We start from the raw sequence: 26,038 nt of genomic DNA, 5'->3' as shown, positions 1-26,038 counted from the left end.
AAATTTCTCACCAAGTGATACACCTTTACTGCTCTCTGTAATCTATTTCACACTTTTGTGGATTCCAGTCTATCTGGAAGTCTAGGAAACTTTCTCCATGAATGAGGGTCAAAGTCAGTGCTTCCCTGGGGGTCAGGGCACCCCAGAGCAGACAGAGAAATATTCCCGGTGCTCTGGGAATTTTTTATTCTGGGTTTCCACATTTTCAGTGCTGTTTTCTGCTGCCGTAGAGATGGAGCACAGAACAAATGCAGCTGTAGAGCAGGAAGGAGTTCAACCACGGCGGCATCACTTCCCGGAGCGACCATCCAGCGAGCACCGCGGGAACCGCGCTGCCCCTGCCGGCGCTGGCAGAGGCTTGGCACCATCGAGCAGAAGAGGTTAAAAGCAGAGCGGAATGTTAGAAAGCAGAAGAGGTTAAAAGCAGAGATTTCCCTTCTGGCAGGCGCTGCTGGCTCTCGCAGGGGCGTTCGGCGGCAGCGAGGCCCACTCGCGGTGCCCCGGTGCCGCCTGCCGGGCCCCGCCGGCCCCGGGATGCTCCATCGGGAAGGCAACAGCTCCTACGTGTGGCCGGCCGGGATCAGGGCTGCGGAGCTCTGTGAAGGCTTAAAAACCCGAGCTGGAAGAGGCCTGCAGGGAAAAGCAGCAAACGCGGCCGTAAAGTCGCGCTGTCACCTTGTGCCCCTAGGGGGCAATCCTGCTGACATGTAAAGCCCTTTTCCACAGCTCTGGCAGTGCTGAGAGCTGGGACAGCCTAATCTCTCCCTAAAAGCCTCCTGTGCTGTAACCAAAACCTTGGGGTTTTGCATGGAGAGGTGAATGTGCTGATGTAGGGTCTGTGGTGCTCCTTGGCACCATCCCTTTGTGTCTGCCTCCCTGGTGTCCTGGACATCTCTGGCTTCCAGCAGCTGGGGTGGTCTCTCTCCAAGCACTGTGTGGGTGACAAGTGGCATCTCTCTATGTCCCTACTCCCTTGTCAGCTTCAGAGACATACATCTGGAAGGTGCAAAAGGCACTTGAAGGATTTGTGCTCAGGAGCCTGGCCCTGCTGTCAGGCACTCACAAACTTCACCCAAGGGTGCACAAACTCAGCCAAGGGTCTAGACAGGAAAAAGAAATTGGCAGCACCCTGGCTGCAGAGATGCTGCAGTTTTGTTGTACCTTCTCACACGTGGGAGACTCAAACGAGACAGAGAAACCTGTGGGAAGCAGGATCCTACAGAGGGATTTGTGCAGGGACTGGCTGGCGTGACAGCAGTGTGACGTGTCCTTGTAATACTGACAGCGACCTGGGCAATAAACATCTTTAATTTACTTTACAATACTTCTGTAGCACTAGTCCGGGGCAGAAAGAATTTAGTCAAAATCAGGATCAGGCTTGTGAGATTTTGAGAAAAGTTACCTTGCAAATGACTTTCTAATTATTTCTGTATTAATTTACTAATTACAGAGCTCAGTTTTTTTCAGCCCATGAGTCCAAATCCACCTGAGGGAGGTGGCTCTGCAAAATGCCCTTAGAGAAAACCCACTTTGGTACCTGCCCACCAAGGAAAAAGGTGGTCCCTGGCCAAGGGGGATGTTTTCCTATCAATATAGCAATCAAATTTAGCTTTTGCCACTGTAGGCAACGTGGCATTAAAAGAAGGAGCTTAAGTTATTAAACTGAGCTGCTTTAATCGTCCCGTTCAGGGAAATCCATTGCTACAGGAGACCTGAGGATTAGTGTATTTTTACCACAAAGCCAATACATCTATTCTGGTCAGTTAGCACTTGCTCATTCGTGCATATGAAACTTCACTCTCCAGGTTTGCCCTCTCTAGTATGGGACCAAATGGAGTTTTATTTGGAGATTGACCCCGTTACCTTGAATCTCATCATTCTGGTATCTAGCTATGTCATTTTGCTTCTGGTTTTCCTGATCTCCTGCGTGCTCTATGACTGCAGAGGGAAGGATCCTAGCAAGGAATATGCTCCTGAGGTCCCTGCAGACACCCAGCCCCCAATCCGGCTGGTGGTGATGCAGCAGGGCTCCCCTGGCACTCGCTGGGCAAAGGGGCTTGTCTCTGCCTATGAGAACTCTGCTGATCTGCCTGGGAAAAGGACTACAGTTGTGTGAGGGACCCTGCCTGGAGCTCCAGTCCCTGCCTCTCTGCTATGTTTACTCCCTGTGTGCAGAAGGATCCCGCCATCCCCAGGTACGTTCAGATTTATTTGATGTGGTGCCGTTGCTCAGGGGATCATTTGGTGTTGAGCTGTGCTCTGCATTGATATGAGCTCGCAGTTCTGCCTGCCAGCCATAAAGAGACTAATTTCCATTTCTGCTGCTGCCTTGCAGCCCACTGGCAGCCAGCAGCAGTGACGCTGTTATCCTCTCAGGCTCTGATGAGGGGCCTTCTTTAATCTTGAGTTGTGCCCAGTGCAGTTATTTTGGCAGGGACACAGTGTTGTTCAGAGCATCCCACCCCAAAGGGCTGAGCTCTGCTGCCCCACAACCTCGGCACATCTTCCTCAGTCAGTTGTGCAAATGACCTTGGAAAACTGTTCCCACCTCCCCAGGGAGAGCAGAAACACCAAGGATTTTCAAAGGATAGAGATAGTGCCTTTCCTGTAGAAGCCAGCTGCTGCTCCCATCAGAATTCAATACTTTCCATGTTGGCTGTGAGCTCCCCTGAGGGCAGTGCCAAGCCTGTCTTGGCACTTTTTTTCTGTAGGTAGAACACAAGCTGTGCTCTTAGGGAGCAGAGCACCCCTTTCCCTGCATGGATCCCCTGGCAGGATACAGTATGCTTCCTGGAAAAGCTGGGTACAATGCCTCCTGCCCAAGGGGAAGTGGGAACTGAGGTGAATTCACCAGTAATGTGAAACATGTGTCATCATTGTCCACTGGAACAGGAATTTCTGAGCCCACGTCCTGGATTTTAGTGTCCATCTCCATGTGTCTGACCCTGTCTCTTGTCCTGAGCCTTCCTTCAGCTGTATCAGGTTCCTGCTGGGCCCCATCAAGGCTGTATCTCCAGCAAATCTAATGCTATCTGCATCAGGTCCTGCTATTCCCATAATTTCAGAGCTACAAGCTAAAGGCCTTTTTGGTTAACAAGTTTCTTCTGCATCTTGCTGGTTTTCTCCCTCTGAGTGCTCCATGGGATGTTTAACACTAGGTTATTGTGTCCCTCTAAATAGTGCTCAAGTTCCTATATGTGATATTATTTAAGTGGTGGATTTTAGCTGGCTATTAAGGGAAAATTAGCACTGGACCCAGACTGTTGCAGGTGCCTGTGCCATAGGCTATTTTAGATCATGTTAATGTGAAGTTCCCACAGAGTCCTACAGAAAGCTTTAGTAAACACAGTGAGATTTATTACCTGTGTCAGGTGTCATGGATGACTCACTGGATGCAGTGGTCCCAATGTCTTCAGGACAGGCATTTTAAATACTTCCAGAAATAAACTGCAGTGAATTCGAACCACAATTGAACAAAGCTGTTGGCTGGATTGCATGGTTTGTACTCCAGCTGGGTAGGAGCAGTCTGCCTGTGCTACATCCCCAGACATGCTGGTTTGTGAATCAGCCACAGAACATCCTGGCTCTGGCAAAGAAATCTCAAGAGTACCTTTCATTTAACTGTATTTTAAGAAAATGAGCCAGAATGCTTAGTGGTTTTTCTTTTGGTTTCTAAATTCTTGTGAGTCAACCCAGGTTGTGTTTTCAAGCTGTCCTTTGCACCCTGGGAGTCATGGATATGCCTGGTTTGGGAATTGGAAGGAAGGTTCCTGATGGGTGGGTTTAAACTGGAGTAAAACCCTTGATGATGAAACTGCTAAATCAGAAGTTGGTGTCATAATCCTCTTCCATATATCATGCTGAAATAACTATGTTGAATGTCTTCTTTTGGTTATTTAGCACTGAAAAAGTGCAATTCCTTGCAGTTGCTTTGGCTAAATATGGCAGTGACTGAGCTGCCATATGGCAGTCTATGCCTGCTGTCACCCATACAGGGTGAGTTATCTCTCCTTGGGCTCTCCCATCTGCCTTCCCTTCAGCCTGTAAGCTCTTTAAAACTTTTTGTGTGTCCATGTATCATTTAACATTCTAGGAGCTTTCTTGGTGATAAGGGATCCCTGGCATTCTTTGTTAATAAGGCCTTGGGGGAAGACTAAAAAGAGCTCAAAAATATCACAAAGAGCATGGCACAGCTCGTGTTACACCAAATGCCACATCGCCAGCAAAGAAGCTGTGGTTCTCTGCTGAAGGTCATGCAAATAATGTAATGACACCATGTCACCATTTCATTGCCACTGTGTTTGTTTCTGTAGGTAAAACAGACTTGCAAAGCTGTGTTAATAAATACCTTTAGGTAGCTTAAATTCTCCAGATATGGAGTTTTGTGTGCATTAACCACAGATCCCTGGCTCCTTGAAGCTTGATGGCAAAGCTGCTGATTTTGCCAGGGTAATTTTTCTGGCTTAAGCTTTAGGAAGTTTTGCCTGGGGAGGCTGCAGGCACAGGAGCAGTTTCCATTGTTCTCTCATGAGGACATTTGTATGTTGTGATAGTTGGTGGACTCTGCTCCAAAGCGTGGAGGTAAAAGCAGCAAATTATACTTCCCTTCTGATAGCAGAAAGGTAAACATAGGATAAATCCCTTTCTGGAAAATGAAAAACTAAAGTGCATTAGGACTTTGTCTTCCCAACAGGAATAAAATGGCTTTCTTAGTTTTGTCTATACTAAACCAATATTGGAGTAATTTGTCTTACTAGGCCAATATTGGAATATTGTTTACACTAGACCAGGATTAGAGTATTGTTAGTGGGAGAGAGTCTTTGAGTATGTAACAAGAATTCCAAGTAATCGAGTCCCTGTGAGTGAAATTACTGCTTTGGGAGGTCTCTGCTGCCACACTTTACTTAATGACTGTGTCAAGATTGATGCATGCAAATGGGCTTTTATCAGGCCAAGCTTGCCAGAAATCAGCCTGGAAGCTGTGTTCCTTCGAGTGCTTGCAGTCCTCTGCCATGCCATTGGCTTCATTGTGAGAAAACAGGGATGAGTACTCCCACAGCAGGGCTGCTGTTTGTATAAGCTGTGTGTAAAATGTGAATCCCTTGCTGGAATTCACACAGTACAAAACATCCTGAACCAGGCTTTGTTGCTTTCTATCCCAAACTGAGCCTTTGCAGAGGAGCTCTGCAGAGACTGAGCTATCCCTTTGAGACACCTGCAGCATCTTCCAAGCCCTGTCCCACATGGGGAAGCACCAGGATGTGGCTTGGGGATCCATGGATTCAGGGAAAGAGCCCCTGAATCTGACTCTTCCATCCCTGCTCAGTTGAGGATGGGTTTGTGCCTTGCTTAATCCTGCCTGTGCCTATGGAGACATGCTTTGGCCAGAGGATTAGGCAGGATTTTAAGTCCAGGATATCCAGCACAGAAATCCTGTCCTGCAGCAGGTGCCCTTTGCAAATGAGTGAGATGTGGGTAAAATTGTATTAACATTTATTCATAAGCAATATGAGTGAAAAGGATTTAGGAAATGTGCTCTATTCCCAGTTCTGCCCTCGGCTTATGGGGCATCCCTGGGCAGTTCTTGTCTCCTCTGTGCTTTGCTCCATGTGTCTCTGGTTAGTTTTCTCTGCTCTTCTGCCCTCTGCACTGAGATTTCTCTCTTCTTAGTCATTTATGCAGTTCATAAGGGGGTTGTCACTACAAAACTGGCACATAGGGGCTGCACTTGAATTTCAGCCCATGGACTAACTCCGGTAGGATCCAAGAGAACAAAATAAAATATCCTCCCACAGCAGTGCAGGTGGATCAGAGAAGTCACCGAACAAGCCACATTAAATCTGGGCAAATCCTGGGCACAGCCTTACAACATCTGCTTTGAGTGAGCTGTGGTCACCATGGCACTCTCATATCTGTAGCTCTGTGATCTGAAGCAAACTCAGGGGTGCTGGGAAGATTTATGGCTGTTCTGCAGGAAGCAGGAATTCAGTCTGCACTGGCTCACTTACAGTTGGCTTAGTGTGCTTTTAGAGTCACAAATTACAGCTTCTGTAAAGCCTTTATTAAAGGATTTTACAGAAACAACAGGAAAAAAGATTTACAGAGTTCTCCAATATTAATTCAAGTCAAACATGTCATTAAATTCACTGAAAATTCATCTTTTATGTGAGGCTGCTCCACTGTAAACATACTGTCTAAGCCTTCAGATTTCTTTTTAAAATCCCTAATAAGCCACTACATATGAGTAGAGGATTAGTCCAGACAGACTAACCCATATTTGCCAGGGAGAGTTCCTTCCCATGCAGTGATTGTTTTGAATTTGAAAAGGGGTAATCTTGTCTCATTTTTGTATCAGCACAATTTTTCATCCCCTGGTAGTGCTGAATGTGGGAGCACAGTGACATGTCCAAGTCAAACCCCTTGGCTGTAAGAACATAAGAATAATTTTTACTGCCTAGAACTGCATCACCTTGAGTCATCAGTCATGCAGCTTGTGTGATGTTGGTGCTTTGGTGGGAATGCCAGGAGGTAAGAATTGGTATTGGGAGTTTAATTGGAAGTACTGTTCTTCCAACCATGAGCCAATGCTGCTTTGGGGAGCCCATCTGTCATCTTTTAGAGGGATCAAACCCCACAGCCCCAAGTCTCTTGAGCTACCTGTGTACCTTTGCTATGGGCAGGCATTGCCCTCGTGTCCTGGCCCTGCTCCAGCCCAAGTGACTTTGTGGCTCTCCCAAGTGCTTGACTCCTTGTGCAGGATCTGTTCTGTTGGGTGGGCTCTGGGGGTTGAACTGAATCCACGTGTCCTGCTGGGGTCCCTGAGGGGCTCCTGCATGAAATGACAGCTGGAGCCTCAGCAAGGATGTGTGTGTGAGCAGGATGGGAGGCATGTACATGTGCTGGAGTCTGCTGGTGGCTGCTGCCCCCAAGGAAAGCAGGTGGACTCCTGGGGCAGCTCTCAGGGCTCTGAGGTGAAGGGCTGGCTCTTCATGCTAGAGTGGTGGAAAGCTAAATTAATTGTTTATAAATAAATTGCTCTGACATCCACAGCAGAAAGCTATCTGAATTAACTAGAGAAAATCATAGCAGAAAAATCTGAACAGATGCCTTCTCAAGCTTCTGTTCTGCTCCTGCTTGAGTTTCCTTACTTCCTCCTCACATATGCTGGTTTCCTTGGAGACACTGCTCCTCGGCTTCCCTATCTAACACTGACACCGTTTGACATTCATGTTTCAAAGAGGCATTTCCACCCCAATGTGACAAATCAGGGGCAGTTTTTGGAGGCAGATCCTTGTCACAAGGCATCCGAATCCAGAATCTGATGGTTCAGCCCTGGCTGGGGATGGGTCAGTCTCATCCCAGATCTGCAGCAGATGCTCTGTGTGGGCAATGAAGCTGTGCCCTAGTTTCTCCATCTGTTAATGTCAGGAATAATTGTTACAGAAGTGGGGTGTAGGGTTTATTTAATTAATATTTATTAAGGAACATGAGATCCTTTCACGGATAGTGCCATGGAGAAATTGTTAATTATGAATGATTATATATTTGTGTCTCTTCCTGAATGCCTAGAAGATTTGGACATATTGTTTAAGCACTCTCATTTTGCACTCCTTCAGTATTGAAGCTGATTGGGCCCATGGTATAGCTCTTTATTACTCTAAAAATACACTGAATTTAACTGCTATTGGCTTCAGCATGAGCAAGGAATATAGGCTTAGCATCCACCTTTATTTGTAGTAATTATATTGCCTAAGTAATCAATATCCTTTTATCACTTCATTATGTAATATTCTTCATATTCTATTTTTATCTCTGCCACTTCTGTCATGTAAAATAAGTATACAAATTCAGGTCAATTCTAGGGGTAAACCTTTAAAAAAAGAGGAGGGCAGGGAGGAATTTGGCATATCCACCTTTGCCTTCTTCTAATGACAAACCCCCTGAATTTCTGAGAGATTAATGGAAATTGTCTTAAGTTTATTGCTGGAAACTGGGCACACATAAAGGGAATATAATGAGCATAAAAGGTGGATTGAAAAAATCTGTGAGTAGCAGCAGATGATATGATGTCTGTAGGTGCCTTGTCCATTGGGTACAGCCACTGCACCTCATACCCTCCCCAACAACAACCAAAAAAAGACAATACTTGATGGAGACATATTAATAGCGCTTATTACAGGTGATTTCTTTCCCTTTCTCTGCATTCCTGTTTCAGGAGCATTTTAAGCACAGATTTGATGTAAGTCACACACTTGTTTCCTCAAAAAGAGGAAACCTACCTTTTTTCCTTCCAAAAGAGCAGACAGCAGCAGCCTGGGCTTGCTGAAGCACAAACACTCCACCTGTCCTGAACCTGAAGGACATGTCCCTTAGTGAGACAGAATCTTCCCAAATTTCAGCTGTGCCCCGTGGGGAGCAGTGCAGGGCTGTGGTTTGCTCTCTGCAGGGTTCTCAGTAATGCTTCCTTTAAATAATTTCTCATCAGCCACCAGCAGCTCTGCAATTTCCAGCCCTCCAGGCAAAGCAGGCAGGTCATCAGGGCAGGGGAGGTGTTATGATCCCAGGGACACTGGAGGGAAAGAAAAGCTTTTTTTACTGAGATGGGAAGGGTATTTTATCACTTTTCAGGGCTTTAGTTTTAGACTAGGTTTACACTGGAACCAGGGTGGTTTAATAATGGGTGGGTGTTTTTATTACTTGCGAAAACTCTGATGCTGACATGATTACACCAGCAAAAAGTAATTTGACAGTAAGCCTTATTTTCCTTGCTGAAGCAATGTGTACTAACTTGTCAGATAATTTCATTAATTAATTGAAGCTCTATTTACAGTTGATGGAGAGAGACAGCTTGTTAGGGGCACGCCATCCAGTCTTTTCTGGTGCAGACAAGGCTCTGTAAAGATGCATTTTTATTTATATACACTTGCTGAATTGAATATCGGGGCATCGCTTGTAAAGCCAAGTGTTCTATCCCTGGAGAAATGAATAGAAGGCAAATCTTTGGCATCAGGAGGCTCCCTGTTTGTTTTGGGAAGGAAAACTGGCAGGGATCCCAATGCTAACTCTGAACATCTGAGGAAAAGGCTGCTGGAAAGAATTATGTTGTGACACAGACAGGGGAAAGCCAGGAAACTTGAAGCCAGGACAGAGACTCCTACCTTAACTCATTCTGGCATGGAAAAAATCATTGTGAAGTATTAACACCCCAACTTTGGGATGTGTATTTACAAAAGGTGCTGGTGTTTGAGTTCCCTGGGAGGAGGGAGGTTTTCACCAATTCTTGGTGTAGAGATTAGAGAACTGCAGGGACAGGTGGGAATGTTAAGCCATACTGAAGGAGGAGATAGGGATCATCACTGTCACATCCATGCCTTTTTGTAACTGCCTTGGCAGGGTTATTTGGCCTGGGAGGGGACATGCTGCTCCCCCATTATTGCCTCTGAAGAGCTGAAGGGACAAAGGACCCTTTTTGTTTCCCCTCCAGCCAACAGTAGGCCATGAGATGCTGAGGCTTCCCTCCTCTTGTGAATTTGTGCTCTCAGTATTACAAAAGTCCATCTGTTTGTTGGGGTGACAGTTAAACTGCCATTAGGAGAGTGTAAGATACTATCATGGGCTGGTTAATGGGAAACTGTTTTGTAGGTAGACTCACTGCTCTTCCCTTTTGCAAACAGAAAATGCTTTGCCTTCTTAAGCTGCTGAAGGTGATTGTGTGCTTTTATTTTGTTGCCTGTTTGCTCTTCATGTACAGTGAAAGAGTTGGTTGGATGCCCCAGCCTGGGATAGAGCTCCCAGAGGAGAGGGCAGTCATGCTTGAGGCAAGAAGGCAAAGAAAGGTCCCACCACCAGCAGGGAGATGGGTGAATGGTGCTGTTAAAACTTCCCCAAAGGTGGCCAAAGCCTGGCCCACAGGGCAGAGCTTCAGAGCACAGTCATGCTGTAGAGCTCCCTTTTCCTGTTTTGTTTAACAGCTGCTAGGGAGGAGATGCCCATGTTTTTTCTGTGCCCTCTCTGCTGGGAAGCATTCAGGGTAATCTGGAGTCACAGATGTTACAGAGGCCGGATCATTTCCATATTTTTTTAAACAGAAGAAGCCAAGGCGTACTTATTGGATGAAATGGATGAAGGCAAAAGGCTAAAGCTGTGCTCTCATCACATGAGGGTGAAGCACCTCTGTTTCTACACATAGCAAAATCTCGCCCTTACCTGGACTGGAGCAGGGCCAGCCTTTTGCTATGAGTTCTTTCCAGGCAGGTGTGCAGCAGCACTCACCTGCCTGCAATGAGCAGGGTACCCTTGGATCTCCAAGTACTTCCCATCCTGTGCAGATAGCTGGAAGTTGAAGCTGGGTCTCAGCAGCTCTCTGCTGTCCTCAGAGGCCAGTTCCCCCAGGATGAGCACCAGGACCTGGCTGGATGGCAGGAATGCCTGTCCTGAGCTGGGCCAGGTGGGATTTGTGCTACCAGTGTGTAACAGTGCTGTGAGCTTGGGCAGTTCCTATCACTGCATCTTGTCAGTGCAGAGCTTGAGAGCATCCTCTTGGGTCAGAAGCCTTTTGCCACTCTTGTTTGATTGGAGTGCCAGCCAGTCAGATTAGCTCTGCTCCTAGAGGGCACAGCTTTTCTGTCTTAGCAGATAAACCTCTACTGGCCAGATCACAGCGTCTCAAACCCCCAGCACAACCTGCCAGAACGCACCGAGGGCTCAGAGCAGCCCTGAGTTCAAAGGGGCACTTTGGGCTAAGAACTCCCAGTGAGCCTGATCATGACTTCAACCTGGTAGATGGGGACAGCAAGTGCCCCAGATGACCAGAGCAGGGCAAGGCTGCAGAGAGATAATTGGGTTTGTAGGTACAGCCCTGGCTGCTGGCACAGCACAGGCTGCTCCTGTATGTGGTACAGTCAGAAAACACTTTAATGTTTGGATTTTAAAAACTGAAACCATCATAATGCATGTCTCCTAATAAAAGATAATAAAGAATGCATTGATGTAGCAACCCTATTAGCTTCTCTGGCTGCTAGCCCCATATTAATGAATAATGCATGCACACAGCTCCACATGCTGAGACCCGTCTTTGTGCACATAATTACAGGTTCTTGCATAAAGAACCTGTAATTTCTGCAGGTGCTTCTATTTTAACCCTGAACTACAGTGTCTTAAATTCAATACAGAGGTCACCCCAGCTTGATTCTCATTCTTCAGCTCATCTTGGGTCACCCCTTTTCTCCAGAAGCTCAAGAGACAGGGCAGGATATTTGACATTGACATGCAACTGCTGTCCTAAGCATCAGCTTTCTAAAAAGCACATTCTGGGATGCAGGTACAGCACATGACGTGCACTTGGTGTCTCCCCACAAACCAGTGGTCTTTTCATGCTCTAGTTTTTGGATTTGCAGGGGCCAGATTCTGTTACTCTCGAGTGGGATGTGACCCTGGACAGGTCTGAAGGCCATGTGCTGTGCTCTGTTCTCCCTGTCCCTGCTGCAGGCAGGAGCTTACTCAAGGTAATTCAACAGGATTTCAATGGAAATACCTGGGGGTGATGAGTGCAACTGCAATGCAGGAGAGGGGCCCAAATCTGCATGGGTACCATAATGGTTTCTGTTTGGCTGTCATGCTTCAGAGCCTGTCAAGCCACAGTTTGGCTGCTGGATGAGCTGCCCCAGCTTTCTGCCATTCCACCCTGCTTTCAGATCCAGCTGCTCTCTTACTGTTGGTTTTCACACTCTTTTTGTCACTCTTTATATGACGTTCCTACTAATCGGTGCAACTAATTAACTGCTAAAAGACAGTGTCTTGGTCTTCAGATCCAGCCCATGGATCTGAGCAAAGCTTTCCTGAGGGACAAAGGCAGCTACAGCTCTGACCACCCCAAATTCATGCCATTAGGGCTGCACCTGGGAGATTCAGCTCCTCCCTTTGTTTTCCCTTTGAGGGCCTCAAGCAATGTTTTTTGCTTAGTTGGATGTCAGGATGCCTTTTAGTGGGCAGATGGCATTTTTCAAGTGAAGATGGGATGAATAAAATCAAATATCTGTTTCAATTTGAACAAAAGTAATTTGTCTAATCAGACTGTTTTCCTCTGGCATCTATCCATGGAAATACAAACCACAAAGCAGCAAGCAACAGCTCTGGATTTTACACTGGAGTGCCTCCCTAAGAGACTGAGTGTCCTGCTCAGTACAGAGTTTACTGGGTTCCCAGGGCTTGCTTTCTTTATTTGAGGTTTGGTGCAACAGCAAAAAACTGCTGCTTCATTTCTTTTGAAGACTGTAGAACATTCTTTGAGGAACTCTGAATCTTCAGAACTGGGGTTCTATGAATGTGTCCCCACAAAATCTGCTTTACAGAGGGCATGTGTAACACAACTGATGCAGCAGCTCTGGCTGCTCTGTGCCCAGCCAGGACCAGCTGCTGGTAACCAGACCCTTGCTTTTGTCAGCCCAAGACCCCATTTCAGACAGACTTGTGTATAAGCTATAAATCATCAAGTCTTTTCTTTCACTTCCTTTTGTATAATGGCAGTCCTACTTTCCTTTGACAGTGCAGTAATTTAGAATTTGATGTTGGTTTAATAAAAATCCTGCTGTTCTCCCTGGAATTTGAGAGTCGATATTACAAAGAAGTCCTTCCTTGACCTTTCCCTGTTGGCCACTCCTGGAAATTAAAGTGTCCTGGAAATTAAAGTGTCTTCATTTTAATGAACTCAGAGGATTGGGGAGTTGCAAGAAAAGAAAAATCAACTTCAAAAATACCTAACCTCCTCTTGTGAATATGTCAGGACATGTTTTTAGATGCAGAGTTCTTACCTGAACAGGCTTGTTCTCTCCTCATTCTGTGGCTTCTCCAGCTGAGCTGTTTCCTGGCTCCAGCCTGTGCTTGATGATGCAAGGCCATGTTGACTTTGCATGAGGTCTGTTGCAATGTATAGAGCAGATTTGTAAATCTCCCCAGCCTGTGCTCCCCTCTCTGTCACTTCTGCAGTCCAGTCCAGCTGGCAAACCAGGGCTGACCTGCCTCTGTGCGCGGGTATAAATACATATAAGACTGTATGTCATACATAAGAATATGTAATGATAGAAGATGCAATATAAAAACATCTCTGCAAGGCTTCAGGAGCTGTGTCTAACCTGGCAGGGCCATCCTAGTAGTGAAGTGGAAGAAAACAGAACTAAACAGAAATGACTGAGAATAGAAAGAGTTCAGGAAATGCTGGGTTTGGGGCTTTCCTCTACTTGACCCTTTGGGTCCCCTTCTTGGCCATGTTGGTCTGAACTGAGCCCAGTGCAGCACTCACCCTGGATGGGACAGGACTTCTGCCTTAGAGCCAGAGTGATGCTGCTCTGGAAGTGGTTTGGGACTATGTACTCACAGGCTGCAGAAGTTTGTAAGTGAAAGTAAAATATTTGTCAGCAGTTGATGAAACTCAGCTGTATTTTTTTTTTATTTTTTTTTTTTTTTACCAAAAAGCTTCAAAACTGGCCAGGCATTTTGTTGCCTTTCAGGGTATGGAAAAATTTCTTTATGTTACCCTTTTGGTTGGGTGAGATGATTTCTTTCAGTGTTGTGGGGTCAATCAGATTGCAAGCCCAAGCTCATGGCTATGGAATTGCTCCTCTTTTACTTACCTGAGTGCCTGATTAGAAATTCAGTTTTCCAAAGGAGAGGGTTGGGTACCTCCAGAGGAAATTCAGCTCTCAGGTGTATTTTGTTTCCCCTGAGGTAAGAAGACATTTCATTTGTGTTCAGTGAAAAAAACCAAAGGTTTGGTCTCTACTGTGCATTTTGGGTTTCTGGTCCTGGAGGTGGTGAAAGCACAGCTGTGGAAGATCCTCTGCAGCTCCATGCCTTAGAACAAGGGTGCTGTGTGAAAAATTAGAATTTGTATAGGTTTGAAAGCGGTATAAATAATAGTGGGTTTTTAGTACTACACCAGGCCTATCTTGCATACATATTTATTTAGTAGTAAGACCAAAAGCTTGGAAGAGAACTGTGTTTGCAAAGGGCTGTGATGGCAAAGGTTTCCTTCCCATGTCCGTGTGCAGCTCAAAATGGAAAGAGATATATAATGGAAAATATGTGGGAAAGGTAATTTATTCTATCAATGTCAAATGCTCACAGAAACCAGTCTGGCTTGATATTTATATTTGCAGAGTTTATCAGCACAAAATAAAAAAAATAAACCATAGTGAACATAAAACAAAGGACACTGGCATATGGGAAGAGTGTCCCCAAAGCTGTTCTTGCTGCTGCTTCAGTGCATTTATCCAACACTGGATAAATGTGTTTTTATCACTCCCAGACCAGCACTGAACAGTTTGGCTTTGAGGTGAGTCAAGGAGGAAATGACAGAGATTGTTGGTTGGGAAATCAGGGTAAAATCTAGATCAGCCATATGTAAACATGGACATGGTTATGTGAAGGATGAATGTGCAAATACAAAATACCCTCAGGCCTTAAATCAGGAGAGCCTTGCAGTGATGCTGCCCCAGGCCAGGATTGCTCTGCAGGGCAGGACCTGCCATCAGCCAAGGGCTTCTTTGATTGAGGAGGGCTTTTTCCTACACTGGTTTTAGCCCATTTTTAATTTAAAAAAAGAGATGAGCTTCACTGCCTCACCTGCAGGACAGCAGAAGACAGGGCTTGCTCCTTCAATGCTGCCTCAAGTCCCAGTGTAAGGAAAGTGACTGCAATTTCCTTGATCCCATAAGAAAACGTTTGCTAGAGCTGACGGTTTCTCACTGTGGCCTCTCTAGGGAGCTGGGTGGTATTTTTTCAAGTGGAATGGTTAGTGGATACCAGCTTTGCCACAATAAGATGAGGAAAGCACCTGTAGTTTTTGCAGTCAGGTAAATACTGAGCCTGAGCACGGTCATGCCCGAGTAGGAACCTGGTGCTGTGCTCACCTGGCTGTGGTACAGTATAAATTAGACATGCTCCATCTCCCCAGGCATTTTACAGCTATGGAGCTGAGGCACATTAATCATTCTGCCATCAAAACAAACCTTGCTCCTGCACTGAGGACAAAGCTGCTGCTTGGAGCTGGACTCAGAGCTGGAATAACAGGGGCTGTGTGAGGTCAGGGTGGAGGCGAGCTGGCACAGCTCCCTGGGCAGGCATGCAGAGTGGCTGCCCACATTCCCACAGGCAGAGCTCAGGCTGTGACCCCTGCTAGCATGTCCATTTTTGACAACAAATAAGAGCATCTTTGCCACCTCCTCTGTGAGACAGTCTGCAGGATGGGCTGTGTCCCATTCCCCTCCAAGCTGGGAACTCTGCAGAAATTCCCAAATGCAGCAGACACATCTTCATGATGCTGTTCTCCAACCCTCCCCCAGCAAACCCTTGCTGCTGTGGGTAAATTGTGACCAAAGCAGAGACTCTGAGCTGCTTGGCTTGGGCTTTCACGTTTGAGGATAAAAACCAGGATTTGGGATGTAAAGTTGTGCAGCTAATCAGCTGGAATAAAGGTCCAGAGAGCAGCCCTGGCTGCACTGTAGTCACAGCTCCCAAGAGAGGCTGAGGATCTGCCCTCCAAGCCAGTCAGAACAGCTGGGTCATTCCTGCCAGGCCGTGGTCAGTCTAGAGGGCAGGACTGCTTTTGGAGGCAGCCACATTCATCATCCACAGCAAAATTTAATGAACAGCCAATCTTTTTTGGCAGCTTTTTATTGCAGGGAGGGCAGAGGGTTTATGTGAACTGGATTTGTGAAGAATGTTGTACAAATATTTGTTCTCTGCTCCTTAGCAGCAAAGAGATGAGTACAAACAACATACCCATTTAAGGTCCCACTCACTTGTTACAAAAGAATTGATCCAATTTTGGTTGTGTTATGGGCCTCCAGCTTGGTCTGCAGTTTGTGTAAGGTGAAGCTCAGCCCCATTCCATAGCCTGGAACAGAGGCAAAGTCATGACAGAGCAATGCTGCAAGGATGGAAATCCTCCTGCACAGGAAAGAGCTTTGGCCTGGCAAGTGGCTGTAAAAAGAGCACCTTTGGGATCTCCAGTCAGTGGTACAATACCATCTATACCTCAGGTTATCTCAAGCATCCACCTGCTCCCTGGGAAGGCAGGATCAAGCCATGGTTGTTTACTCAGTGAGGCAGTTCCCTCCTGCAGGCACTGCAGCAGGTGATTTGATCTTACTGTAGGGAAAGAAAATTCTAAAAAAAAAATCACAGGAAAATTTTAGCATGTGGATTCAGTGCCCAGGTTAGATTAGGGCTGGTCTGTAAATGACTTAAGGATCAGATCAGATTATCAAGACTTGTGTAAGACCTCTCCCTCCCAGCTTGGATTAAACCCTACGCCACACACTGAAAAATGAAATGTTGAATAGCTACTCCCAAAGTGTACATAGTCTATTCAGTGGTGTGATTTTTCCCACAGGAAAAATACTGTTTGATTATGACATTACATAGTGTGCAATATTAGACAGAGACAGGCTAAGACAGACTTGACTTGAATTTTGGTGCTTCCTAATATTAAGGTCTTTGATTTTGCAACTTCAGTACTACTCTTTTATAAGTAGAGAGATTTTGTGCTTAAAAGTGTTTAATTTTAAACCCCTCCTTATGCTGTGGAGAATAGGTCTCTGCTGTGACTATAGAAAAACTGTGAGAAAAAGAGCAGTTTGAACAAACTACCTTGGATGATTCCAAAACTATTTAGCCTTGATTCCCTTTAGTGATCTCATATTGGACTTTTATCATCTCTGTAATTTGATATTAATACTTTTAAATTAAAGTGCAGGAACATTTCTGACAGTTGTTTTTGGTAGGTTCCCATTAATGTCTACTTAACTAGAGACAGAAGAGTTAAGCACACATTTAATTATAGAGATGTCTGCATGACAGCAAAAAATATCAAATGAAAAAGAAACACTTTTAATATGAATAATCATCAGACTTAAAAGTCTCAGTCATCTTTAAATAGCAATATATTGATGACTAAAAGCACTAATGTGTCATGCACTATACAGCCTGGAGTTTAACATCCATTTAGTTTAACCTTCCATGTTGCAGGAGCTCCAAGCGGGGGCATTGCTCAGTTTGTGTGGGATTAATGTCACCATCCAAAAGTTGAGCCTTTGTCCCCCTCAAAACTCAAGAACAAAAGGGAAGAGATTAACTCCTCCAGAGTATTTCCTCTCCTCTGCTAAGGGACATCTTTCCTCAAAGGAAGCATTCTCCTTTTTGTGTCAAAGGGCACTAAGGAGCTTTTAAATGGTTAATGTTAGTGCAAATGTACCCAGTACAGGTCTACTGCCAAAATATGGGAATTTGGACTTCCACTGAAAAACTGCCTTTATAAATTTTGGATAGAGACTTTTGTCATTTTGACTGAACCTCCACAGAGGTTTTTCCAGTGCCAGGGTGCTAATAGCTTTGGGGTTGTTTTCTAGAATTTAAGTAAAATGCTATTACAAGACTCCTGTAAAGTTCCAAAGAATTGGAGGCCATTCAGAAGCCACCATTCCTATTTCTATCAGATGTGAGGCTGTTTGAAATGAGCCTCGGGCAGCTGGTAGGAGCAGGACAGGGCACAGCTGCCAGCGGGGTCAGCCGAGGGCAGATGCCACCACGGTGGTTAGTCTGGGACACAAGCAGCCCTGTGCCCTCCCCAGCCCCACTCTCACACCAGGGCTGTATCTTGCCCTGTCATTTATAAAACTGATCCTGCTGAAACCATACAGAAAGGAGGAGAGTGCTGTGGCCTCAGCCAGGAGGAACAGCCGGAGCACAGCACAGGAATTCCTGGCCTTTGGTCCCCGGCCAGCACCGCCGCCCCAGCGCTGCAGAAGCTACTGAGGAAACAGAGTTTGAAAGCACGGCCTTCCTCCAAGGCTCTGGGTTCTGTTCTCAAAAATGTGGCCTTGCAATTTAGCACCCACAAGCAACAGATAAGAGGTTGTAACACCCAGTGCAGCAGAACAAGGTTAGGCTCTTATGAGGATTCCCCACTCCCCTCTGTGGGCAACCAGAAGGAGCTCAGAAGTGACAGCCCTAGGGAAGGAACAGTTTCTGGAAAGACATGATCTGTGCCCACAATAATCTCTATTTCAGCTCTTCATCAGGGGCATTGTCTGTTTATTTCTTGATTTTCTTCAACCAGCCTCTACTTACAAATATTGCTACTGAGCCTTAAGACCCAGGAATCTAGAGGACAGGAATTTGCTGTCTGAGGGATTTAAAAAACAAGTTGAGTGACTCCTGTGCCCCCTCTGGATTGTTGTTTACCCAAGCGCTTTCCAGATGGCTCCTAAAAACTTCCCAAGTTTTAGGGTTTTTTTTCTCCTTTAGTCCTTCCAGCAATTATGTGAGGGTCAGAGTCTCATTTGTGTGAGTCCAATCCCTCAGTAATATCACTGGAATGCTGCAGACTTTCATCCACCACAGCAGAAAGAGAAGTTAGGTCAGAGTCTGTCTGAAAATTCATCCCTTCTATCGAAGATAACACAATCTATAACTCTAACTCAAGGACAGACAGAACAAAGTGGATGGTGGATGTAAGGCCTCACAAAGCTTGCCAGCAGCAGTAACACTTGTTTTGCAATCACTGTTTGGAGCAGAGTAGATGAATTTGCACTGAAATCAAACTTCTTGATGTCTCTGTCTCTTGCAAGTCCTCTGACCTCTCAGCAACTTGGCCTGGCCATCAGCAACTAAATGATATATCCCAAGATTTTCCTGCTGTTCAGAAGGGACGTGGTGAAACAGACCTTTACTCTTTGTAACACACCATAACCAAGAAACAGAACACTTTGACTTTTGTTCTTAAAGAACAGAAGTTATTTCTGCAGAAACACTGCAGAAACAGTCTCTAAACTTATCAGGGGAATTGCAAGTCAGACAATCACTCAGATCCTCTTGTCCCTGCCAGGCACTCTGCTCCCTCTTCCCAAGGCTAACAAGCATTATTCAGACTGGGAGATATAGTAGGGACAGTCTATGTTAGCTGGGCTATATTAAAGAACATGTTCCTTTTGCTTCTGAATATTTGTAAACATTTGCAAGCAATAGAGAAAAATGGATTCATATTTTATTAAATCTGTTTACAAAACCTAGAAGACCTGAGACAACACTATGTGTTGGAGTACAGATGTTTTCTCCCTCTCCAAATGTTTTTAGGAAACCTAAAATAAATAACACTGAGAGGCTGTCAGCTAGGTGGCAGGAAGGGCAGGGTGAGTTCACAGGCCCTGTGCAGCCCCTGCCTAGGAGGCTGAGCTCCTGTGTAGATGATGCTTCATGACCTGCACAGGGCAGTCAGGCACCTCTTCAGTTTCACTGACTTACACCCACCTTGATCTTTCTCTCCTATATTTGGGGGGTTTTTTAACTACTGAGAAAATGAAGTATTATTTTAAACTGAGACTATCCAACCAGAGTAACGTTTCAACCATTTAACAACTGACAAGAAATCAATCTGTTTGCTTTTGCTAAATATGTTTAAAATCTCTAAGCAGTCCAAATGGGATGTAGGAATCATTTCCTCTCAGATGACAAATGACGGGCTAAATTCCACCCACTCTGTTCACTCTGGCCTGACCCAGGGCTGATAGGAAACAATGAGCGTCTTTCCCGTTAACTTAAATGGATTTTGTGTCAGCCCCATTAAGTAACAGCTTATTTCCCCTCATTGATCGTGATGTCAAGATGAGGAATTAAGAGTGACTGGCACATTAAGAGTGGATGGCAGACATTCACAGAGCAAAATCCCAGTGATGGGGAAAAGAAAAGAGGGGAAAAGATTTTGCATGTGATGTTACAAACATCTGTTAAAGATGGTCCACTGTGGACCAGGATTCACAGAACTGCTTTATTTTGGCTTTGGTACAAGGGTGAACATTTTTCACTTACTTCTGAAAAGGGAAGAATTTGGGGATATATTAAAATATTGGGTCCAAAGAGAAATAATTTAGTTTTACCCATTTTTAGCACCCAGAAATGGACTCCATTTCTGGGTGCTAAAATCCTACATCTGAAAAAAGGGCAAAAATGGTCTTTTTTTTTCCAAGGATGGGGTACAGCTGGGGCTTTTCTTTGCAGGCTACAATAACAAAACAGCTAGAGGATGGCCTCATCTTTTAGGATCTATGACACAGAGAGGATATACTGTTACAATACAGTAGAGTAATTCTTTATTCTCTCTTGTAGACTTCCTAAAGGCAGGCTGCAACACAGATCCTCATGACTCTTATCCCCTTGCTTTAAGAAACTGAACTGCGATTTTTCAGGTGTTCTCCAGTCTGAAGCTGAAGGCAATGGCAGGTGCTTAGCTCCTGAGACAGGTTGTCCTGATCTGGCCTTTCATATAAAATTCTCTTTATGAGTGACTTTTACCTTCAGTAACTCGCTCTTTGCCTTTCTGCCAAAATTCCATACTGTTTTCTGTTAGAGAAACTGATAGATGTTCCAAGGGCTGTGGGCCATCATCTTTTTTATGATACAATTACTAAAAGCCAAACCCTTCTCACACTTTTTATTTCTAAAAAAGTCTTGAAATCTGGCACCTTTATGACTAAAGCCTCCCAAAGGAAGCACTACAGAATCAATATCAGAAAGCAGGATGCTTCTGCATTTTTTGAAGTAAAAGTTCTCTGCAGTCATTAACAGACTTGATTCATCTGATGACTCAGAATTTGTGCAGCTGGTCCAAAGCCATTTCAGAAACTGAAAAGTGCTGCTTTTCTCTCCTCTAAATAAGTGATCTTTTCTCAGTTACATGAAGAAGCACCTCTTGCCCTCGTGTCAGCTTCTTCATTTAAGGAGAAGGTTATATTCAGAACATGCAACAGCAAAGAATTTGATTGAAAAGATGAATTAATATAAAATTTGACCTTCATCGTTTTTCCCAAAAAGCATTTTGAAATCTTTGAAATGCCCTTTTGTTTACTGGAAATGCAATACATGGTAGGACTACTGAAATACACAGGCCAAATAGAAGAACAGACTGCGAAGACAGAACAAACAGAACAGACTGCAAAATAATGTTTCTCCATTATTTTACTGTAATTAAACTTTATTAGTCACGTAGATAATCACATTATAATTTCATGTTTTCTCATGTTTTCAGGCGCTTCATGCTTATTGATTTGAAGTTCCTGAATCAGATACATTCTCTTTACATTTTGGATCAAGTTTTTTAAACAATCAGAGCTTACATTTTCTATCATGCATTTAAGTTTTATTTTCATTATAAAATTCCAGTCTCTTGCCAGATTTTAAATGTTAATAATTCAGCCATTGCTTTTGAAGGGGTTCAGTGGCTCTATTCACTGATAATTTAAATAGTCAATTTTTAATCATCACTCTCTTTTGAGAGTTTATAGCTGTGCTATTCCTTTCCCATTAAATGCTGTCACAGTAAAGATTCTTATCAACTGGAAGTACTTTGATTTTATTTCCTGTTGTAACTGTTTATTATCCTCACAAAATCTTGTGGGTTTGTGGGACATAAAAAATACACTTTCCTCAGAAATAGTGACAAACGAGAAACCTTCAGCAGAATTTGACATTTCATTATCCAGACTAATGTAATCTAATACAAGGCCCATCCCTCTAAAATCCCTTGTTTCACTTGCAAGTCTTTCTACAATGTGAGTAGCAATGCTGTAATCTCATTTCAGGTTTAGTGCTGGCAGCAAGAGCTGGGACATCAGGTAAATGTTTACATTTCAACATTTCCTGCTGTAAGTGGCTGTCTATGTCAAGGAGCAAGCCCTTCTTCGATACCTGTGTCACCCTGGAAAAGTCGTCAAGGCCAGAACTAATTCCATTAGTGCTTGGAAAGCTATTTATAGGCCTGCCTTCAGTGGGATGACCTTATTAATTAGACTGGGGGAAGGCTGAGGGAGGGAGAGATGCTCATTTCACAAGACCATTGACATGCATTTCCAGAAGCGATGCCTCTCCTTCACACTATGCTCAAAGACTGTCAAATAAAGCTGAAATCTGGGTCAGTTTGTGGCAAGGAAAAAAAAAAGCTATATCCATGCTGTCTGCAGGACACAAAGCATAAACTTTTCACAGGGTAGTTCTGCTGCCACATGTCCTTGAACATGCTAACAAAGCCCACACCCTGTGTTCTCTAAATCCAAGAAAAGGAGACCTTTACCACTAAAGCTTCTAAATCAAACCTTAATGAAACCACCACCTTCCTCCATTATCATGCACACCCCTAAGACAGGAAGGCTAAATCCTCATATTCTGTTATGAAGTCAAAAGAAAGCAGAAGGGTACTTTTCTCCCCCCGTATTTACCCCAAGTGGTTGATTCACTCTCCAGTGTAGACTGGGAGTGGAGAGGAGTTTCACCTGGCAAACCCATTTCCTGTGCCTCACTAAAGCTGTGCTGCTCTGCTCCCTCCCCACTGCATTTAATTGGCTCCCTGAGCCATGGTGTCCTGCTCTCCTGCCTGAAGCCAGCCCATCACCACTGCCAAAAGGTGAGTAGCTCCAAAAAGTGAGTAGCTGGGAGCATGAGCCGTGTCTTGTCACTGATACATCCATTTTGGCAAGTGAGGAACTGCTTCTCTGTTATCTGTATAACAAATTAGGGGACTGGTTATTGTGCAGGCTTGTAATAAGAACTCATCTGTGCAAAGCATGACTCATGTGCAAAGCAGCCAAAAGAAACTCAGCTTTTGTGCAGGATGTTTACTTTTATCAATATAACCTCCTGACAGAATCTCCTTCACATCTGGCATCCCAGTGGCAATTACATTTTTCATCTTGGGTGGGGAAAAGGAAGCTTTCAGAGCCTGCTAATTCATTTGAATTTGTCCTGGGTTGTACAAATCCTGCTGGATTTGTACAACCCAGGACAATTTTGCAATGCAGAGAAAACTAAAGACCCTACTTCTGTGTCCCTTTTTGCATAATCCTATACAGATATTCGATGTCTCTTTCAGAATTCAGTATGTCTTTATGTGACAGTTTAATGCTCATCGAAGTTCTCCACCTCTAGACAAGTAGACTGCTTGTGAAGGGCGGGCAGGAGATTGTAAGTGGGTACAATTTGACCTAAAAATAATAAGGGCAAACCACACAGCTCACATACTCCTGAGTGTCAAGAGTTGTAATTAGTAACAGATTTGCTATGCAAACACCTATGAGGTACCAAATGGGAGTCTGGGATTGCCTGGTTCATTGTGGAAACCCATTTTACAAATACCTTACAGAACGAAAGTCTCTTTGTCCTGTGAAAAAATAATAGGTTAAATGTCTTACTAATCAGCCCTTGGCTGTTCATGCTCAGTGTGTTGCTCCTTCCAAGCACACTACATGACTGGGCCCCACAATAGGGATGCATTCAGTAAGAAAAGTTCCTTCATCCTTCTTGTAACCCTGACTCATTTGTTAAAATGCATTTCTGGCTGAGTGCACAATGACGTATTTCTAGTCTTAAGAACGTTTTTAATCAAAACTACTTAAGCTATTTGAAGGTTCTGGTTTTTCTTACTTTGTAAATAAGAGTAACCAAACTAACAAGGCTTTTGCTTCCTTAATCTTGTATGCTGAATGCCAGTTTTTAGGATTTAGACTTAATGGTTCCTTGGTCCATAATAAGGGCTTACTTTTACTGCCATGTTTTTAGGGCACTCTGATTCATTCTATCATCAAAAACAATTACAGAGATGAGTTCAACAAGAGTCACTGGTACTAAAAATATGTTATTGGTCAGGACTGCTCTAACAATACCTGTGCTGAGTAATTTAGTGCTCCCCTTAATAGACACTGACTTCCAGTAAAAAAATCTTCCAGTTTCATCACCACTGTCATGATGGCTGGGGCATTCTTAACCTGGTTCCACTCAGTCAGGCTTCATGATATGAATGTTTTTATTTTCATTCAAAGTAAACAAGTCCGAACAGTTTTGTTTTTGTTTTTTTTTTTTTACTGTATCTTGAATTTGTGTATCTTTGATGCTCCAGTAACAGGAAGTTACACTGGTCTGAGATCTGCGTCTACAGAACAAAGGTGCAAGAACAGGCTTTGAAAACCATGAGGAGAAAAACTGACACATTTGTGAGTAGAGTCTAGATCAAATGTCCAAGGCAGCGGGGAAGGAAATGAAAATGACAGTGGCTTGGGAAAAGGCAGAAGAAAGAGTCAAAGAGGAGGAGAGGGAATGAGAGGAGATGGAGACAAGATGCAGCACCTCTGTGTGCACCTTTGAAGGTGTTAGTGCACTCATTTTACAGGAGTCAGCCCAGTTTTTTGCCAGAACCACAAAACAGACAACCTTCCAGTCATGGTGTACACATCACATATTCCAGCACATTTCTACTACCTGAAAATGCAAATTACTGGGGAGTTGCAGAGGAATGCAAGGATGGGTGTGTGGTATTGAGCAGGAAGGCAGCTTTATCACCACAAGCCCTACCTCAATATAAAGCCAGGATACTGGGATACTGCTGGCACTTCAGCTGTTGAAATGTAGCTGTGTGCAAGTCTGGGCTCTTCAGCAGCGTCCTCAAACTTTGCTCCTTTTGGATTAAAAGATAACATAGGCAATATGAAACTTTATGACCAGTGACACTGCAAAATTGGATGACAGATTATACCAACATATTAACAGTGATACCTCACTGAGATTAATGGGAGTATTTCTCAGAGAACTAGCTTGGCTCTGCATTTCAGGAGTTCTCCTTTCCAGCATCAAGCTCTGCCCTCCTTTTTTAGAAAAACTGAGTGGCTGTTTGCAGAACTCTTCTGGCCCAGCCTCACCTGTCCTAGCAGCAACCAAGCCCCTGCTGAAGAACAAAATCTGCAATTTGTATTAGAAGAGCTTATTCTTTACTGGAACTACAGAAACTGAGGGGCAAGTCTTGCCACGGCAGTTTACAAAACTGTTACCACCTAATCCTTTGCTCACTGCTGGCACCAGGGAACAGCTGGTAAAGGGCACTGAGAGTCAGATTGAGCCTGACATGCAGCCAAGCCATGACACTCACTCTTCCCTGTGCTGGAGGTGGTTACCTGGCAGAGGTGACACGTTTAGCTTGGGAGATGACTTACAAACCATGGCACAGCTGCCAGCAGATCCTGTCTGCCTCAGTCCTACCATGAAAGATGTTGACACTGAGTATGGTTTATTTGTCTAAACCCGTGGATTTGCCTTGGTGTGCCTCTACTAATCGCTTTGGTTGAGGGCTGGAACTGTTCAAAATCCCACTGTAAACAATATATTAGATTAGAAAAATAGCATAAATAGAATTCTAGTAGTAATAATATTCTCCTAATTCATTCCCCGATTTGTACTGTACAAGGCAACACCACGTTCACCTTACAGAAAAATGCTTGACATGGTCCCTTCACTTACTGAAATAACCCTTGCTTGGCAAAGTTAGGTTTGAGTAGGTAAGATTAGGGCATAGAGACGGGGAAACCCGCCAGCCAGTTTATCCCCACCAAGCAGTCTGGCCACTGTAATCTCGATTTGGAGCGGAGTTAATGATCCCATGTGCAGGTTTATGTGACAGCAAAGCCACGGCGTTTTGCTGTGCCACGCCGGGATGGGCCCCATGGGCGGGTGGGTGAAGTCACCCGGGTCAGTCTGTGCCGAATGGCCGGCACAAAGGCTCCTACAGCTCCCAGACTGGGAAGAGGAAGCGTGTTGCCACCGCCTCCTCTCTGATGAACGAGATGAGACAATGGTGATTAAACCGCTGTCCCCAACAGCGCCCGGTGCTGCTCCATCCCCTGCGGGGCCGCGGGACGAGCTGCAGCCGAGCCCTGGGCACCGCCAGCCCCGGCACCGCCGCGGCCGCTGCCACCCACTGCTGGCCAGATGCCCGGCTCGGCCGGGCCACCCTGGGCAGCCAGGCCGCGGCTCCCGCTCCCACCTGGGCGCTCCCCCCAGCCCCATTCTCCGCCCCCACCGCGGCGCGCCCCCGGCCCCGTTCCCCGGTGCTCCGGCCCCACCTCGCAGCGGCGATGCCGCGGGTGCCCACGCCGGGCAGGCTCCTCCCGCGCTCGGCGGCGGGGCCGGGCCGCGGTGGGCGGGCCGGGGCGGGGGCTGCGCGGAGCCA

At 45.0% G+C, this 26,038-nt stretch overlaps 1 protein-coding gene and 1 long non-coding RNA gene across 4 annotated transcripts; one reads left to right on the top strand and one right to left on the bottom strand.

Annotated features, from left to right (window-relative positions):
• Positions 1 to 1,831: 1,831 nt before the first annotated feature.
• Positions 1,832 to 2,116, top strand: SMIM36 (small integral membrane protein 36). Its single transcript, XM_059864736.1, has one exon. It carries the CDS (start codon positions 1,832 to 1,834, stop codon positions 2,114 to 2,116), a length of 285 nt encoding a protein of 94 aa, XP_059720719.1.
• A 5,331-nt stretch (positions 2,117 to 7,447) lies between these two features.
• On the bottom strand, positions 7,448 to 26,007 carry LOC132336799 (uncharacterized). Of its 3 annotated transcripts, XR_009488956.1 has the most exons (6): positions 25,932 to 26,007; positions 24,391 to 24,493; positions 15,798 to 15,892; positions 13,629 to 13,863; positions 12,810 to 13,019; positions 7,448 to 8,569 (listed from the first exon to the last, which is right to left on the bottom strand). It is a non-coding gene; the product is annotated as an uncharacterized LOC132336799 (long non-coding RNA). The 3 variants fall into 3 exon arrangements; XR_009488955.1 differs by lacking the exon at positions 25,932 to 26,007 and having other exon boundaries at positions 24,391 to 25,507; XR_009488957.1 differs by lacking the exons at positions 13,629 to 13,863; positions 25,932 to 26,007 and having other exon boundaries at positions 24,391 to 25,507.
• Positions 26,008 to 26,038: the final 31 nt, after the last annotated feature.

This window comes from Haemorhous mexicanus, chromosome 20 (genome assembly GCF_027477595.1).
Source record: "Haemorhous mexicanus isolate bHaeMex1 chromosome 20, bHaeMex1.pri, whole genome shotgun sequence".
Taxonomy (NCBI): domain Eukaryota; kingdom Metazoa; phylum Chordata; class Aves; order Passeriformes; family Fringillidae; genus Haemorhous; species Haemorhous mexicanus.
Note: the sequence above shows the minus strand (reverse complement) of the source record. Positions and strands in the feature narration are given on the sequence as shown.

Excerpts from the sequence above, each read along its gene's own strand:
- SMIM36 (XM_059864736.1), top strand. The coding sequence starts at position 1,832 with ATGGAGTTTTATTTGGAGATTGACCCCGTTACCTTGAATCTCATCATT.